This window comes from Staurois parvus, unplaced genomic scaffold, assembly GCF_062004578.1.
Source record: "Staurois parvus isolate SC_StPar_1 unplaced genomic scaffold, SC_StPar_1.0 ptg000770l, whole genome shotgun sequence".
Lineage (NCBI taxonomy): Eukaryota > Metazoa > Chordata > Amphibia > Anura > Ranidae > Staurois > Staurois parvus.
The window spans coordinates 1,871,328-1,888,741 of NW_028318566.1; the positions used below are offsets into that span (position 1 = coordinate 1,871,328).

Consider the following 17,414-nt stretch of genomic DNA (forward strand, 5'->3'; position numbering starts at 1 on the left):
GCACTCCTGTAATCCACAGGAGAAGTACAGCCAAAAGACCTTTGGCTGTACTTCTCCTTTAAGCATTACCTGAAAATGTTTCACAATGCAAATTCATCATTAAAGGCCACACCATGAGTCCATTTTAAAATAAGCCTCACCAGCTGAAATTTGGGATAGTCCCAAGGAAACAAAATAAAAAACTGGGTACAAAATATTAGTGAAAAAAACAAAAGCAAAAACACACATAAACCAGCCCATGCACCAGTTTTTCATTTTTGAATGGTTTAAAAGAGAAGTATGAGAGAAAAAAAAAACATACATACTCACTTAGAATGTTGCAGCATTAATCCAAGCTGCAGCTGTCCCCTGCCAGCTTTCACCAAGAACTTAGTGACCAAAGACCACTGATAATTTAGTTCTAGGGTCCACACTGAGCACAGAATGGTGACTTATCAGTCACCGCTCTATGCTCTGTCCCTCCAACACTCACTGGACTGCTGGGCTGTGGTGCAGTGCACTCTTGTGACCCACAGAAGAAGTATGGCCAATAGAGCTTTGGCCATACTTCACTTTTAAAGATACAAAGTGTAGGGACATTGGTACTAGACTACTCTATAGAGGTATCTATTGTGTAAACTAGGTGTAGTCTTTTATGGTTTGATTTTGGTTTAACGAGTCACTATACAGTTGACAAGTGCAGTTTAGGTAAACATAAATTCAATGTTTCAGACACATTTTTTGTAAGATCTATGCTTTATGACTTACTCCATTTTCAGCTGCCATCCAGAAGTATTTTGCTGCCTTCTCTGGATCAAAATGAGACTCTTTACTATAGAAAACTCCTAAATAGGCTTGAGCCTGCAAAAACAATAACATTACTGTTATGTATGGTAAATATAATCAACAATTCAGAACAATGAATAAAGACCACGTTATGGAGAGTAGCTATAGTTGGACTACACTGAAGGATTAAGTCACACCAGTGGCTGTAGCTGGTGTGTGGTGGGGTCCAGCGGGATCACAGCAGTGCTGATGCGCTGATCTTGGCACATTGCATCTTTTTTTTTTTAATGAACTTTATTGAAATGTCACAGAGATATTCCATTAAAGTGGAAGGTCTGTCATGTCTGGCTCCCAGCGCCAGCTTCAGAGGAGAGAACAGTGTCAACGGCTGCATTACCTGGCGGTGACATCACCCATAGACTTACTATGTGGCATCTGTTGTGGGCTATCCCTCTTCTTCCCTGAAGCAGACGCTAGGAGTTGATAACGTGACTGGTCTACGTAAGTATAGACATCTTTCATCTACAGTCTAGTTTGTATAGGACTTAGAACGGGGGTGGAAGCAGGTTTAAGATTATACAGAACTTTAAGTTCAATTACCAGCCATGCGGTGGAGTGCTTTGCATGGCGCTGGAAAATACTGCTCGCAGTACCTTTTTCAGTGCGCACGGCCCGCAGACCTCTGCAACGCAGTGGTGTGAAACAGGCACATCAGAGACAAGACATTTTACCTTGTCATGTGATAGGATTAAGCTGGAAAAGCCACCCAAGGCAGTTCCACCATATCTGGTGTGAATGTTAATGCTCTCTGCTAAAGTCTGCTAACACTTGTACCTTGTGACAACTAAGAACAGCAAGGAAAATACTGTACCCATTGTTTTTACAGGCAAAACATAAAAACAGATGCTATCTGCACTCAAACTGCAGGTAAAGCTGGGTATACACTATCAGGTTTTTTTTTTTTCGTTCAACCCAATTATATGAAAAGCCTGACATGTTGGTGCCCTTGTCTGGCCTAATTTAATTAGCATGAGCTCACACTGGCAAGCAAACTATTTGTGGATTTTGAGATATCTATATGTAACATATTATATACATGTAATGCTATGAGATATTGTACTTTGACTGTCATGATTTTATTTCAGAATAATCTGACTTTTCCTCATGAGGAAGTGGATTATTTCCACGAAACATGTAGAGGAGTCAACAATCAAGGGTTCAATCAAACAAATCAAACAATCAACAAACAATCAACCCAATCAAGGGTGGAGCTGTAACCACCATAATTTATGTGACCTGTGAGAATATGTTAAATCACTGTGATTTTAGAACAGATTCATGTACATATCTGATCAAATAATTTTTTGCATAACAAGAAAAATGTATTGTTTTTATGACTGTGTTGTCCTTCGGGTGCCAAGATAGTCCATTTTCCTCTTTGGGGGTATGTGCCCCTTTCATTTTTCTTTTCGTTCAACCCAGCAGGCATAGTGAAAAGTCTGATATTTGGCTCCTGTGTATGGGGCTTAACACACTACCATTTACTGTGGGTTGGAAGTTTAAACGGTCTATTAGGATTGTCTAATAAACAGGTCCTCGTGAAGTCCCTGCACTCAGAAATGATATCTATGGTAATGCAAATTTCTATATTTACACATTGCCTAACTTTCAAAGCCAAGGTAGGATTAGATAAGAAAAAAAAAATAATAATAATTATCTGCTCATGTTCTATTACATAGAAAGATCTTTAGCTCCCATGATGTCAATTAAATTAGGTTTTAAGATTAAAAAAAAACTGTAAAAAAAGAAAAAAAAAAAAAAAGTATATAAAATACACTGCTCGAAAAAATTAAAGGAACACTTTGAAAACACATCAGCTCTCAACGGGGAAAAATATCATGCTGGATATCTATACTGATATGGACTGGGTAATGTGTTGGGAACGTAAGAATGCCCCGTCGTTTCATGGAAATAAAATTCAGTCCTCTGTAGAGTGATAATTTCAAAGTGTTCCTTTAATTGTTTTGAGCATTGCACACACGCACGCACGCACCATAGCCTGAATTCTCCTGGCAATTGACAAATATAAGTCTTGGATGGTGGCTAATGGAATTTGATACCATTCTTCATACATATATTGTTCCAGTTCTGAAATGGCGCAGGAGGAAAAAGAACCTTGTTCGTCAAAATTGCCTAAAGTGGCTCTATGATATTGAGGTCCGGCGACCTTTGTACATAGTCACAAGCAGTGACTCTACATTTCCAGGTGATGATGGGGCCTGCAGAATACCAAGATATGGCTGTCCAAATCAGGATTGCGCCACCACGTTTTACCGTTAGCACAAGACAGTCCTGGTCGTAAGCTTGGGATGGCATTTGCCACACAAAAACATCCAGTGGTTGGGAACAGTGTGAAGCTCAATTCATCTAACCATATTACAGCCAGATATTACAATCAATAGTCCAGGATTTATGGGTGTTGCACCTTTCTCTCCTTTACTGAGCATTAATATCGGTAACTACACTGTATGCACAATTATTAGGCGAGTATTTTGACCAAATCATCATTTTTGTAATACTGTCCAACTCCATGCTTATAAACTTGAATGCTTATTGGATTTAAGCATATCAGGTGATTTATATTTGTGTAATAAAAGAGGGTGTGGCCTAAGGAGATCAACACCCTATATCAAGGTGTCCAAAATTATTAGGCAGCTTTTTTTCCTCAGGCAAAATGGGCCAAAAAAGAGATTTACCTGACTCTGAAAAGTCAGAAATTGTAAAAAGTCTTTCAGAGGGATGCAGCACTCTTCAAATTGCTAAGATATTGGGGCATGATCACAAAACCATCAATCGTTTTGTTGCAAATAGTCAACATGGTCGCAAAAAACATGTTGAGGAAAAAAAAGATGCAAATTAAACTGCCAAAGATTTGAGAAAAATCAAACATAAAGCTACCAGAAACCCATTATCCTCCAGGGCTGTCATTTTCGAGAACTGCAACCTACCTGGAGAGCCCAGAAGTACAACGTGTTCAGTGCTCAGAAACATGGCCAAGGTAAGAAAGGCTGAAAACTGACCACCACTGAACAAGATACATAAGTTGATATGTCAAGACTAAGCCAAGGAATACCTGATTTTTCAAAAGTTTTATGGACTGTTGAGATGAGAGTGACTCTTGACAGACCAGATGGATGGGCCCATGGTTGGATCAGTAATGGGCACAGAGCTCCACTCTGACTGGCTGGATAAAGTGGAGGTGGGGTATTGGTATGGGCTGTTATTAAAGATGAGCTAGTTGGACCTTTTCGGGTTGAAGATGGACTCAAAATCAACTCCCAAACCTACTTCCAGTTTTTAGAAGACACTTTCTTGAAGCAGTGGTACAGGAAAAAGTCTGCATCTTTCAAGAAGACCATGATATTTATGCAGAACAATCCATCGCATGCATCGAAGTAGTCCACTGCGTGGCTAGCCAGTAAAGGCCTTAAAGATGAAAGAATAATGACATGGCCCTCTTCCGCACCTGACCTATACCCTATTGAGAACCTGTGGGCCTTTCTTAAAACGGGAAAACAGTACACCTCTCTGAACAGTTTCTGGGAGGCTGTGGTTGCTGCTGCTCAAAGCACTGATCCTCAACAGATCAAGAAACTTACAGAATAAATGAATGGAAGGCTTATGACTTATTGAAAAAGAAGGGTGGCTACAGTGGTCACTGATTTTTGTTGGAAATGTCACAAAAGTGTATTTGTAAATTTTGAGTTGTTTATTATTCTCAATTTAACAGATGAAAATAAACAAGTGAGATGGGAACATTTTCGTTTTTCATTTAGTTGCATAATCATGCTGCACACAGATATTCTCCTATGAAAGCCAAAACCTCACTTTTACTGTCTTAAATATTCAGGTTTGAGGTTTATTAACATTTTGGACTGACTGAGAACACTGTAGTTGTTCAATAATGAAATGAATCCTCAAAAATACAACTTGCCTAATAATTGTGCACACAGTGTAGTGGTTTGGCACTTGCAGCTCGACTGTGAATGTTTTCCTTATAGAGTTCCCCCCGCACAGTTTTTGTGGACACGGGCTTTGGAAGACTGAGATTGAGCTCTGCAGCTTTTGCAGCAGTTGTTTTCTTATTCCAAGTCCCAATCCTGCGCAATGTCCTTTTCTCTCATTTCAGTCAGTTGACCATGCTTATGCTTATCAGACAATATTTTCCCGGAAACTGTGTATGCCATCATAACCATTGATACTGTACCTCGCGACACAGCAAATAAACAGGCAACTTCAGTCACAGAGGCACCAGCTAAACGGGCACCAACAATTTGCCCCCTTTGAAGCTCAGTAAGCTCTGACATGACTCCGTATTACTACCAGTGCACGCAGTGAATGACAAAAGTGAGGCTTCCCACCTGTTAGCTAGGCGTCTCATCACACAGCAGAATAATGTTACATCATCTCTTAACGAGAAACATGTCGTCGCTTTCACACCTGCAAATCATGTAGTTTTTTCATATTTTTGTTCAAGTTCTGAATATGTGCTTGCACTTAGGAGACTCTCAAAATTATAGTTAGGACTGCAGTACACTGGGCTGCCATTATGTGGCCGCTGCAGCTTACACATATATTTGCAAATCTGTGCAAGCTAAACCCCTTGGTGTTAACATGAACTGTTAGGGTCAATTTGGTTTGCTGGCCAGGTGAGCTGGGAATTTTTGTTTGCCGTTTTCTGACATGCGTCGCACGTCCGTGTGTTCCTTGCCATAAAGGCCAGTCATATGTTGGGGTGGTTGCCAATTGATTTTACTGTTGGTGAATTGGTGAGGGGATGTACTGGATACTTTTTCCGCTGTTGTGCTAATGCATCCCTATATTTTAAAGGGGGCTTACATATTCTGATAAGTGACCCTGCAACCCCCAGCCAGGGTTTTGGGGAACAGGTCCTTTTCCTCATTAACATGGTGCCAGGATGCTTTGTCCTTTGCTACTACCCCCCCCCCCCCCCAACCCCCAGAAAAGTAGCCTCACATTCATATTGAGGGAATGTGGCCTGGTATGGTTCAGGAAAAAAAAAGCTGCATGCTTAACACCCCCCCCCCCTGGCCTGCATGGATTTTGGGGAGACCTAACGCTAATTTTTTTTTTTAATCTTCTTTACTAGCAAGTCAAGATCCCCCAGCTCACAGCAGAGGTGAGTCACTGGTTGTTAGGATGTCAGTGAGTGTCAGCTTCTTCAGCAAAAATACACAGAGAAACATATGTACATGTGTTTTTGGTGTGTCTCTATTGAAGTCTATTGGGGACAAAATTGTAATGCATCGCACCAAAGTAGCACAGGTACCTTCCCCAAAGTCATATTGCAGTTGTGTAGCACTTATTTGAACGGACACCACTGAATTCAATGTGATTTCCATTGTCATACGATTCTATGCAACTCAAGTCAAAACTAAAAACGCATGAGTGTGATTCAGAGATATCATTTTCTTTTTGTTTTCTTAAGGAAAACAAGAAGAAAATTATATATATATATATATATCTATCTCTTCTCATATAAGGGTTCCAAGATCAGTGCACACCACTCACCTCTTTCACACCAGCCTGGGCAGCTTCAAGAAGCAGCTGTAGTGCTGACTGTGTGTCCCCACTGATGGACTGTAGCAAATGGCGGGCATAACGATATTTGGCAAGCTGGTGCCCCCCGCTGGCTGCCAGACGATAATATTCTGCTGCCTAGAAGAACAACAACATATATAACATATATAATATAAAAAGAAAGATGCCTTTTTTTTCTAAATATAAAGAATAAAAAACATTCCAGGACATTTCATATTTTTTTCAGTACTACACTAACAATAAAATACAGACGCTTTTGGATTATACTACTGTCAAACAATAACAGCAAAATGAAGACCTGGGCTATGATACAAGTATAAGATGAATAAATATGGGGCACTGCTGTCTTTGAAGACTTAGTAAGGCTCAAAATTGCACATGACAAGCGATGGTACCGATTTTCAGCATTAATTACAATTGATTGGACCACTTTCAGTTTCCTATAGAGCAATAATAAGTGCCTTTTTCTTTAATTTTTTGTCAGTTTACTGTCAGTAGCGACTGCTTCTCCCACACACATTTGAATAAGATTTTTTTTTTTTCAAAGTACTAAATGCATAAATCTTGGTAACAAACCACTTATGTTCTTTAGAACCACTACTGTCTCCAGAATTTCAAGCAACAAATTAGCTGCTCTAGTAGCATAGTAGCATAAAAAGTGGTCCACAACCTTATTATACAATATACAGTTGTGTGAAAAAGTAAACACACCCCGTGCAAATGGCTGACTAAATAATGTTTGAACAGGCAAACATTAGATCATTATTTCAAACAGTAACTACAGATAAAGACGATATACAGTACCTGAAGTGGTATTAAAGCCAAAATGTAATATATTGCAGCTTACCAATCATCAGATGAGGTGACTATTAGTTTTATTTTTTTATCAGTATGGGGAGTGGGGGGTAATGTTAAATGTGTTAGCAGATTTAGATACACTAACACTACTTAAATGAAAATCTAATGTTGGCCTTTTCAAATATGTTAAAAGGTAACAATGCCATGGGGTGTAATCTCAGTAGATAAGCAGTTTTTGAAATACTCAGACCAGCCTGTCTCACACCAAGAACCATGCCACGTTCAAAGTCACTTAAATCCCCTTTCTTCTCCATTCTGATGCTGGGTTTGAACGTCAGCAAATCGTCTTCACCACATCTCTATGCCTAAATGCATAGAGTTGCTGCCATGTGATTGGCTGATTAGCAACTTGTGTTACCAAGCAATTGAACAGGTGTACCTAATAAAATTGCCAGTGGGTGTACATCACAGAACACAGAGGTATTGATATTCATATCTACTTGGGTAAGTCTACCACCTTTAGGTCAAGGTTGGGCAATTCATTTTTCCAAGTGGCCACATGAGAAACTGGGACTGTCGTGGAGGGCCACACCTAATTCTGCCTTATATTAATTTTGGATCTGTGAAGGTCTGCAAGTACATAAATATATAGAAAGAAAACACATGGCATAGGAATAATAGGTACAACTGCTCATGAAATGGGTTTCTTTTAGATCAGTGGACAAGGAGTGGTAAAAACAGGCAGCTGAGACGCGGTTTTATCCTCCAGAACTATAGTATAACAGCTGGATAGGATTGTTCATGTGCCACGGATTGATTCTTTGCTTCGTGGCATTTTTACCTTGATGTGCAGAGTTTGACTAGCAGCACCACTTGTCAAACTTGCTCACTGAGTTCAGTGGCGCTATGCAGCAACTGTATGCAATGCAGGTATTGTAGGGTTAAATTAAGTTAAATTAGGAAGTGGGGAGTTGAAGTGAAGAACAGGTGCGTGGCTCTTGGGGTCTGCAGCGTGCAAGTGCTAAAAACAGGAAGAACTTGATATGTAGTAGCAGGGGAGCATCGGGATGTGTCCTAAGCTACGCTCTCCCATGCTCTTCTTCCAGTTCTTGCAGCTCTCTACACGGACCTCTGTCAGGGTGTCTCTCTGGGTCTGTCAGCTTCCCCAGTGAAGACGTTGATAGGCATAGAGAAGCATGCTGACAGTGGAAGTATCTAAGGCCGGATAGAGACAGCCAAAGGGCTGGGGCGGCAATTTGCCCTGGTCTGCTTTAGGTGAAAGGAAATTGGCCGAAAAAAAGCAGAAATCTCCACACTGGCATAACCCCTCCCAGCTCAGCTAAGCTTCAGTTTTGTAGCAAGCAATGAGGAACACAGACAAGAGGGAAGGGATCTTTGGTGTCCTTTATTATACTCCAAAAAAATAACTTTACAGGTAAATAAAAACATTTCTTATTTCCTAATCGCAGGACACAGAAAAGGGCAACCAAACTGATAAGAGGTATGGAGGAGCTCATCTATAAGGACAGATTAGATGAACTGAATTTATTCTCTCAAGATGAGGAGATTAAGGGGGGATATGATCAACATGTATAAATACATCAGTGGTTCATATAGTGAACTTGGTGTAGCGTTACGCATTTTAAGGTCATCACAGAGGACAAGGGGGCACTCTTTACGTCTGGAGGAAAAGATTTAATCTCCAAATACTGAAAGGCTTCTTCACGGTAATAAGAGCTGTGAAAATGTGGAATAGACTTCAACAGGTGGTTCTGGCTAGCTTATTAAAATTGTTTCCAAAAAGGCTTGGATTCTTTCCTAGATAGACATTATATAACTGGATACTAACATTTATAGGTAAAGTTGATCCATGGAATATCCGATTGTCTCTTGGGGAGGGTCAGGAAGGATTTTTTTTCCCCTGCAGGAGCAAATTGGATTATGCTTTATTTATTTGCCTTCCTCTGGATCAACTGTGGGTATAGGATTGAATAATTTTTTTTTCACATCTATTGGTTAAAAACGAGATGGATTTTTTTCAACCAGACTAACTATGTAACTAGGATACAGAGGACTTAATATTCATAACTACTAGGGATGCAAAGCACTGAACATAAGGGGTGGGCAACACAACAAGGCCAAAACATACAAAAAACAGGGGAACCCTACTACAAAGCAGCTTGCAGGGCATTCTGCCCAAAACTGGCATCCACAAAGGCAAGAACATCTACCTGACAGAACTTGGTAAATGTAAAAAGATGACAAGGCAGCAGGCTTACAAACTTGAACAACAGAAGAATGGGGAACTGGAAAAGGTGGAACCTCTATCTTAATACCATAGGCCTGAGAAGTGAGCTGACAAATCCACCCAGAAACAGTGGATCAAGAAGCAACCTGACCCTTAGTAGGACCCTTAGGCAGTACAACCAGGCTATCAGAATGTCGAAACAAAGCTGTAGACTTGATAAATTTGAAGGATAAGGGAGAAAAAGGAGGCGCCACCTCAGTGCACAAAACAATAGATTTATTCACAAAGGGTTAAAAACCCTCACAGGATATTGAGTAGTATAAAGCTCATCTAGCAGTACAGTATCAGCCGCTCCTCTCCGCAGGTACCAGCAACCAGGATCCTGAGAGCTGTAGAATTGTGGAATTAGCATGGACACCTTGTGAGAACCAGAAAGTCAACACCAACCAGCGTGGAATGCACAACTCGATAGCTGTCGGGATCCCAGCTGGCAGTACCTGTGGGATAGAGAGGAGTGGCCAATACTGTACTAATAGATGAGCTTTATACTACTCAATATCCTGTAAGTGTTTTTAACTCTTTGTGAATAAATCTATTGTGTTAAAACTGCCCCTAGGTGGCACCTCCTTTTTCTCCCTTATCCTTCAATACACAGCTCGCTATACTGTGAGGATGGCAGCTGCTGATGAACCATTTATCTTCCAATAAGTCTTATGAACTTTATGGACCGTTTATGGTCACTAATTTCACCCAGTGACCCTCTGGTGTTTTATATGTTTGCTGGATACCATATCTTTTGTGCGCCGGATAATTCCTATTCTTCAGATAAATTTGAAAGCACTTTTTCTTTAGGATGCTTACGATTAGGACAAAAGATGGCAACCTAATTCAGGTGAAACAAAAAAAAAACATCCTAGGTAGGAAAGAGGACCAAGGCCTCAACACCACCTTATCCTGGTGAAGTACCAGGCAAGGTTCCTTAACCACTTGAGCTCCTGAGGATTTACCCCCCTTAATGACCAGGCCTCTTTTTGCTACTTGGCGCTGCACTAATTCAACTGATAATTGCGCGGTCATGCAATGCTGCACCCAAACAAAATTTACGTCCTTTTTTTCACACAAATAGAGCTTTCTTTCGGTGGTATTTGATCACCTGTGCTCTTTTTATTTTTCACGCTATAAACAAAAAAAGGCCAAAAATTTTGAAGAAAAACAATATTTTTTACTTTCAGCTATAAAAAATATATAGTAAACTGAAAGTTGGTTATAAATTTAGGCCAAAATGTATTCTGCTACATGTTTTTGGTAAAAAAAATCCCAATAAGTGTATATTGATTGCTTTTTGTGGAAGTTATAGCGTCTACAAACTATGGTATAAATACTGCAATTTACACCATTTTTCTGCTATACAGCGCTGCGCTAGTTTAACGGACAATTGCGCGGTCATGCAATATGGTACATAAATGAAATTTACATCCTTTTTTCCCCACAAATTGAGCTTTCTTTTGGTGGTATTTGATCGCCTGTGCGGTTTTTATTTTTTGCGCTATAAAAAAAAGGCTGACAATTTTGAGGAAAAAAAAACAATATTTTGGACTTTTTGCTATAAAACATGTCCAGTAAAAAAAAAAAATGCAAAAATCAAATTTAGTCATAAATTTCTGCCAAAATGTATTCTGCGACATGTCTTTGCTAAAAAAAAAACCCAATAAGTGTATATTAATTGGTTTACGTGAAAGTTATAGCATTTACAAATGGCGGGAAAGATACTGGGATTTTTAGGGTTTTTTTATACTGATAATGGCGGCGATCAGCGAATTATGGCGGCGATCAGGGACTTATGGCAGCGACCAACGACTTATGGCGAGACTGCGGCGGACATTTTGACATTGGGGGGTACTGACTTGGGGTCACGGACATCCCCAAAAACACTAATACAGTGATCAGTGCAAAAAAAAAAAAAAAAACTGACACTGTAGTAATGGCAATGGGAAGGAAGGGGTTAACTTTATTTAGCAGGGAAGGGTTATAGGAGTGAGGGTAGTGTTTTACTAGGGGGCGGGGGTGTGTACTGGGCGGGACAAGGCTGATCGAGAAAAAAAACTGTTCTTTCTCAATCAGCTCATCCTCGAGCTGACAGGGAAGTGACAGACAGCACAGCTACTGCAGCTGTGCTCTCTGTCACTGTTTGCCGCCGATCGCCAGGACATAGCCGCTAAGGAGCGGCTGTGACCCGGCAACTGACATCTGTGGCAGAGAACAGTGGGACAAATAGGGCGGCGGCCCCCTATTTGTTTACAAAACACACGTCTAAAAAGGTGGTTTTGCCTGTGAGTGCCGCCCTGCCGCCCTATATGTACAGTGGCTGGGCGGCATGCGGTTAAATGAAAGCACAGCCAACTCTGAGATCCTGCAAGCCAAGGTACAACCAGAAAGACCATCTTCCATGTAAGGAGGAGTAACAAGGGACTCACAAAGTTTCAAAAGGAGAATACATGACGCATTATGATCAAGGAATATATTGGCACAATAAATACAGATGTGCATTCAGAGCTCAGTAGAAATTATTTATTTTTTCACCTAATGGTTTACCAGGGAACAATTAAATAAGCCCTAATAAATCTATTAATAATATTTTGTACCGATGTGATTCATCACTACAATCAGTCACAAAATGTCACATACTTTGGTCATGTCTTTGGCCACCCCTTTTCCTTTCTCATAGCACACAGCCGTGTTGTATTGGGCCTTGTTGTAGCCAGTTTCTGCGGATTCTTGAAAGAAGTGGAAAGCGGACTTGTAATCAGCACTGTCTCTGGCGCTGATGATCCCTGGAGAGATTGGTAAGAAATAAGAAATATCAACATATAGATATGATTAAAGGGCAAATCCAATCAGATACAGCTGCAGCACACATATAGGAACAAAACAGATTCAAACAAAAAATAAGGATGATCAATGTCTGCAATACTGCAAAATCCTGCTGCCTGCTCTTTGTGCTGATGGTGAGCATCATCACATTGGCACTCCCCATTTTAAGCCATCTCCTTCCTCAAAGTCCACATAAATACCTCCCTCTTTTGCCCTTCTCTTGAATTATTAAGTGTTCTTGCATGGCAAGACCACTTACTGTTATCTCACATACATATTCTTTTTATTATAGCCAAATTTACCACCCTAACTCCTCCCACAGTTTTTACACTACATAGACAGTAATATACCGAAACGTGCGGATTGTTCCCGATTGGTGTGCTATTACTTTGTGGAACGTTTCGCCGAATGCTTCACAAAATATCGGCATTTTTGTGGTGAAATTGGTCCCATAGGAATGAATGGCGGAATATTCAAAACTAGAGTGGGAGCTGACAAAAGCTAGAGTGTGAGCTGAAAATTCAGGAGATGATTTCTAAACTGCCATCACTCACTCATTTTCAAGCCCACCTACACAAATCTTATATCAAAACGTTAAGCTATCCCTGCTGCCACTAAAAATGTCCACGGCTAAGCCATAGTCCTGATAGTCTTCACAATATGACCATTTGTTTGCAACTCACGCCGCCCATTGACATTCATTGAAACTCCACTCTAGCCACCTCAAATATTAAGGGCAATTTCTAAACTGCAACTGTGCCTTCATTTTTAATATTTCAGAGACATACTATGCATCAAAATGTAGGTCTGGGTCTTGTGATTCTCACTCTATCAAGCTTGCCATGTGCACTTTTTAAATTTGAACAATCAATTGGTTAGTGTAATGTTTACTATCTTTACTCACTCCTAACACTCCACACAGTTACTCTGCCCACTCCATAAAGTTACTCTGCCCAGTCCAACCTTTTCACAGTTACTCCAGACACTCCAAGCATACAACAGTTACTCAAGCCACTCCACCCAGCTACTCCGCCCACTCCAGTTGTAGCCTACTGGTGGAGGCAAGAACACTTCACACAATTTCCACAGAAATTGTAGCTTTTCTAGTTAAAGATGATTTTTTCAGCACATTGTACAGGTACAGTTGTGTTCACAACAATAGCAGTGTGTTGAAAAAAGTGAATAAAGCTAAAAATCCTTCTAATAGCTTTTATTTCCATACACACAAATGCATTGGGAACACTACACATTCTATTCCAAATCAAAACATGAAGAAAAATATATCAAATTTGTGTTTCTCTAAAAAATTGAAGAAAAGTGAATATTAGACTGTTCAAAAAAATAGCAGTGTTTGTATTCTTCTTTACAAACTCAAACATTCATTATATAAACTGAAAAATGTTTGAAGATTTTGCTTTCGTTTGAATCAATTAATATTTAGTTGTATTAGCACTGTTTCTGAGAACTGCTGCACATCTGTGTTGCATGGAGACAACCAACTTCTGGCACCTGTGAACAGGTATTCCAGCCCAGGATGATTGGACTACATTCCACAGTTCTTCTCCATTTCTTGGTTTTGCCTCAGAAACTGCATTTTTGATGTCACCCCACATTTTTTCTATTGGATTAAGATCTAGGGATTGGGCTGGCCACTCCATAACGTCAATCTTGTTGGTCTGGAACCAAGATGTTGCACGTTTACTGGTGTGTGTGTTTCGGGTCGTTGTCTTGTTGGATCACCCATTTCAAGGGCATTTCCTTTTCAGCATAAGGCAGCATGACCTCTGCAAGTATTCTGATGTATTCAAACTGATCCATGATCCCTGGTATGCGATAAATAGGCCCAACACCGTAGTATGAGAAACATCCCCATATCATGATGCTTGCGCAACCATGCTTCACTGTCTTCACAGTGTACTGTGGCTTGAATTCAGTGTTTGGGGGTCGTCTGACAAACTGTCTCCGGCCACTAGACCCAAAAAGAACAATCTTACTTTCATCAGTCCACAAAATGTTGCGCCATTTCTCTTTAGGCCAGTCAATGTGCTCTTTGGCAAATTGTAACCTCTTCAGCACATGTCTTTTTTTCAACAGTGGGACTTTGCGGGGGCTTCTTGCAGATAGCTTGGCTTCACATAGGCATCTTCTAATTGTAACAGTACTCACAGGTAACTTTAGACCTTCTTTGATCTTCCTGGAGCTGATTGTTGGCTGAGTCCTTGCCATTTTGGCTATTCTTCTATCCATTTGAATGGTAGTTTTTCGCTTTCTTCCACGTTTTTAAGGTTTTGGTTGCAATTTTAAAGCATTTGCGATCATTTTAGCTGAGCAGCCTATCATTTTCTGCACTTCTTTATATGTTTTCCCCTCTCCAATCAACTTTTTAATCAAGGTACGCTGTTCTTCTGAACAATGTCTGGAACGACCCATTTTCCTCAGAATTTCAGAGAGAAATGCACTGTAACCAGCATGTTCAACATTTGCTGCTTTCCTTCCTTAAATAAGGGCAATAATTGCCACCTGTTTTTCAAAGAATGAATAACCTCACTAATTGAACTCCACACTGCTATTATTTTGAACATGCCCCTTTCAATTAGTGATTCAATTACACAGAATCAGCAGCATGCATGTCATGACTGTTGGGTCTGTTGGATTTTTATTACTCTACTACACCTGCTAGTAAATTATTTGCCATGTAGAAATATCATTTCTACCAAAAACAGTGATTGATCAGGTTAGTGATGTCTGACTGCTATTATTTTGAACACAACTGTATATACACAGATTTCAAGTAAATTCAAAGTCAATTAATACATTTGTGAATTAATACACGCCAAATCTATACCTTTTCTTTTAGGAGTGGTTCATACGTGAATGTGTGGTTCAGTGTGATTCAGTGCGGTGCGTTTTTCAGCTCATTCATTTGAATGATCTTAAATCACACTAGATCGCACCAAAAGTAGTGCACACACTACTTCTAAAAAGGCACTGCAACTGATTGCATGGTTCTGCAGTACCATAGGATGTGGTACAGGCAAGCACACTGTGTTTGTGTTGCCGTTATGGATACAATGACACCTGTAGCATATTGTATACCCAGTACATTTTGAACGTGTTGTGGGAGAAGCGCACAGATTGTGGATTTCCGGCACCATCTTCTGGTGTGAACAAGCCCTTAGTGCTTATGTAAGAAAACAGAAAAAGGTACAAGAAAAGCCTTTTTTCCCCATTTGGATAGACAAGGGAATGGTTTAAACTCCTGTTAAGACTTTTCCCATCTGTATACAAATGGGGTTTTTTTTCTTTACTTTTTGCAAAAGTAAAAAGAATTTGGCTGTGGATACATTTTAAACATAGTGGCTTAGAACTCTTGACTTGTAGCTGTCACCGGGGTCCAACTTTGGACATTATCTACTGTACATACAGTGTGGGTTGTATACTCTTCACATTTTAGGATTGGTTTCTTCTAAGTGCCCCAGACTCCCCACAATCCAGAAACACAATCATAGATAAAAGATATATACTGTACATACCAAATATGTTTAGCACTGTCGGCACACTGGTCTGTGTCAACTCCAACAAATGAGAGGCAGCAAGGTTTAATGATTCCACGTGGTCTTCTTTGGGCTCCCGTAGCTAAGAAAAGAGCAAAAACGGTCTATTAGTATATTTCAGTTCTTAATCATTAAAGCGGACCTTTCACCTTTTACTGCACTTTTGGTTATTCCCATCCTCATTAGTACACAATTGCTAACATTTTGTGTCTTGTGACCTGTATATAGTTTATTTTTGTCTCTCCACCTTCCCACTTCCTCAATGTTTGCCTAGCCAAGAGTAATGTACTGCCCGAACCCTTCTGGGAAATTCATGCCATACATCCCCAGGAGGCTGCAGGTCAGTAAATGCCAAAGTATCACAAGATTTTGCATCTGCATAGGTGTTGGCTCTACCAGCACAAAATCTCACGCTACCCCAGCACTTACCAGCCTTCAGGCTCCTAGGATGAGTGGCATGAATATCCCAAAAAGCTGCAGACAGCTGAAGAACCGTCACCAGGCAAAATGAGGAAGAGAGAGGATGAAGGACTAAATTAAACTATATTCAATTCGCAATACATTAAATTGTGTAATAAGAGGAAGGGAGGTAATGATAAAGTGCAGTGAACAGTGGTCCGCTTTTACATGTCCCAGCATGTTCTGACGACTTACTGGGGAAAGCAAGAATAAAGAGTACTGTATATTCCATTATTGCTTCCGTAATATTACCTCATTAACAGGTCTTGATGTACTCTCTTCTGAACTATGGTCTAACCCATGTGAAGAGCCAAGGTTTACATCACTGCAGGAATCTATTATGTTAAGAAATGAATAAAACTGTCAACCATAAGTAAAAATTAACAGTGAACAAATTTTTAGTGTGCACAGTCTTCCACCTGCCATACCTTGCTCGACCAGATGATGGAGCAGGTCATTATCACTCGAGGAAGCTAAAGATGCACTCTCAAGAGAATTATCCACATCCTGCAGAGCAGCATCACTACGCAGCTGAGCGTTACTCCAAGTACTAGACTGGACATTCTTAGACAAAATGTGATTGCTGACGGCTACAACAAAAAGAAAAGAAATATATATTGTGTGAGAATCAACAATCCATTCTTTAAAATGCATCTTAAGAAAGCCAGTACACATATAGCCATGTATTCTTCAAGCCTGAACTGGCAATGTGTCTGGATCTCACATATGGATAAAATATGGTGTTATGAAGGTAAAATAATACAGTGATGTATTGATTTGAATTTGCGTTCCTACCATGTTTGCACTTACTTTACTTATCTCAGGCCATGATATGATATATGTTTCTTTAACTTCCACAACCAAATGGTAAGCAGTGAGTGACATCATGATGCCATGAGCTAGCATATTAATTACCCCTTCCCACTGAGCGTACACACATATGCGGCCTTACTGAAGTGATTTGCCTTCTGTGGGTCACATATGTGTGTACCTGTTTGTGCTGGTAGTGCACAGCTAGAAAAAAAGTCTGTAAAACAAAAACAAAAAGTGTTGCGTAAAAATAAATTAAAATAAAGATAAAATAGCTGGACCAGGGT

The 17,414-nt window shown here is 40.0% G+C and overlaps 1 protein-coding gene across 1 annotated transcript in view; it reads right to left on the reverse strand.

Moving 5' to 3' along the window:
* LOC149444812 (DAP3-binding cell death enhancer 1-like) overlaps positions 1 to 17,414 on the reverse strand; it is a 71,906-nt gene that overhangs the window by 16,483 nt on the left and 38,009 nt on the right. The window contains exons 5-10 of the mRNA XM_089654500.1: positions 16,746 to 16,907; positions 16,570 to 16,652; positions 15,838 to 15,940; positions 12,119 to 12,264; positions 6,358 to 6,504; positions 748 to 840 (exon numbers count right to left, since the gene is read on the reverse strand). Coding sequence (XP_089510626.1) covers positions 748 to 840; positions 6,358 to 6,504; positions 12,119 to 12,264; positions 15,838 to 15,940; positions 16,570 to 16,652; positions 16,746 to 16,907 — 734 coding nt within the window. The remainder of the gene's footprint in view (positions 1 to 747; positions 841 to 6,357; positions 6,505 to 12,118; positions 12,265 to 15,837; positions 15,941 to 16,569; positions 16,653 to 16,745; positions 16,908 to 17,414) is intronic.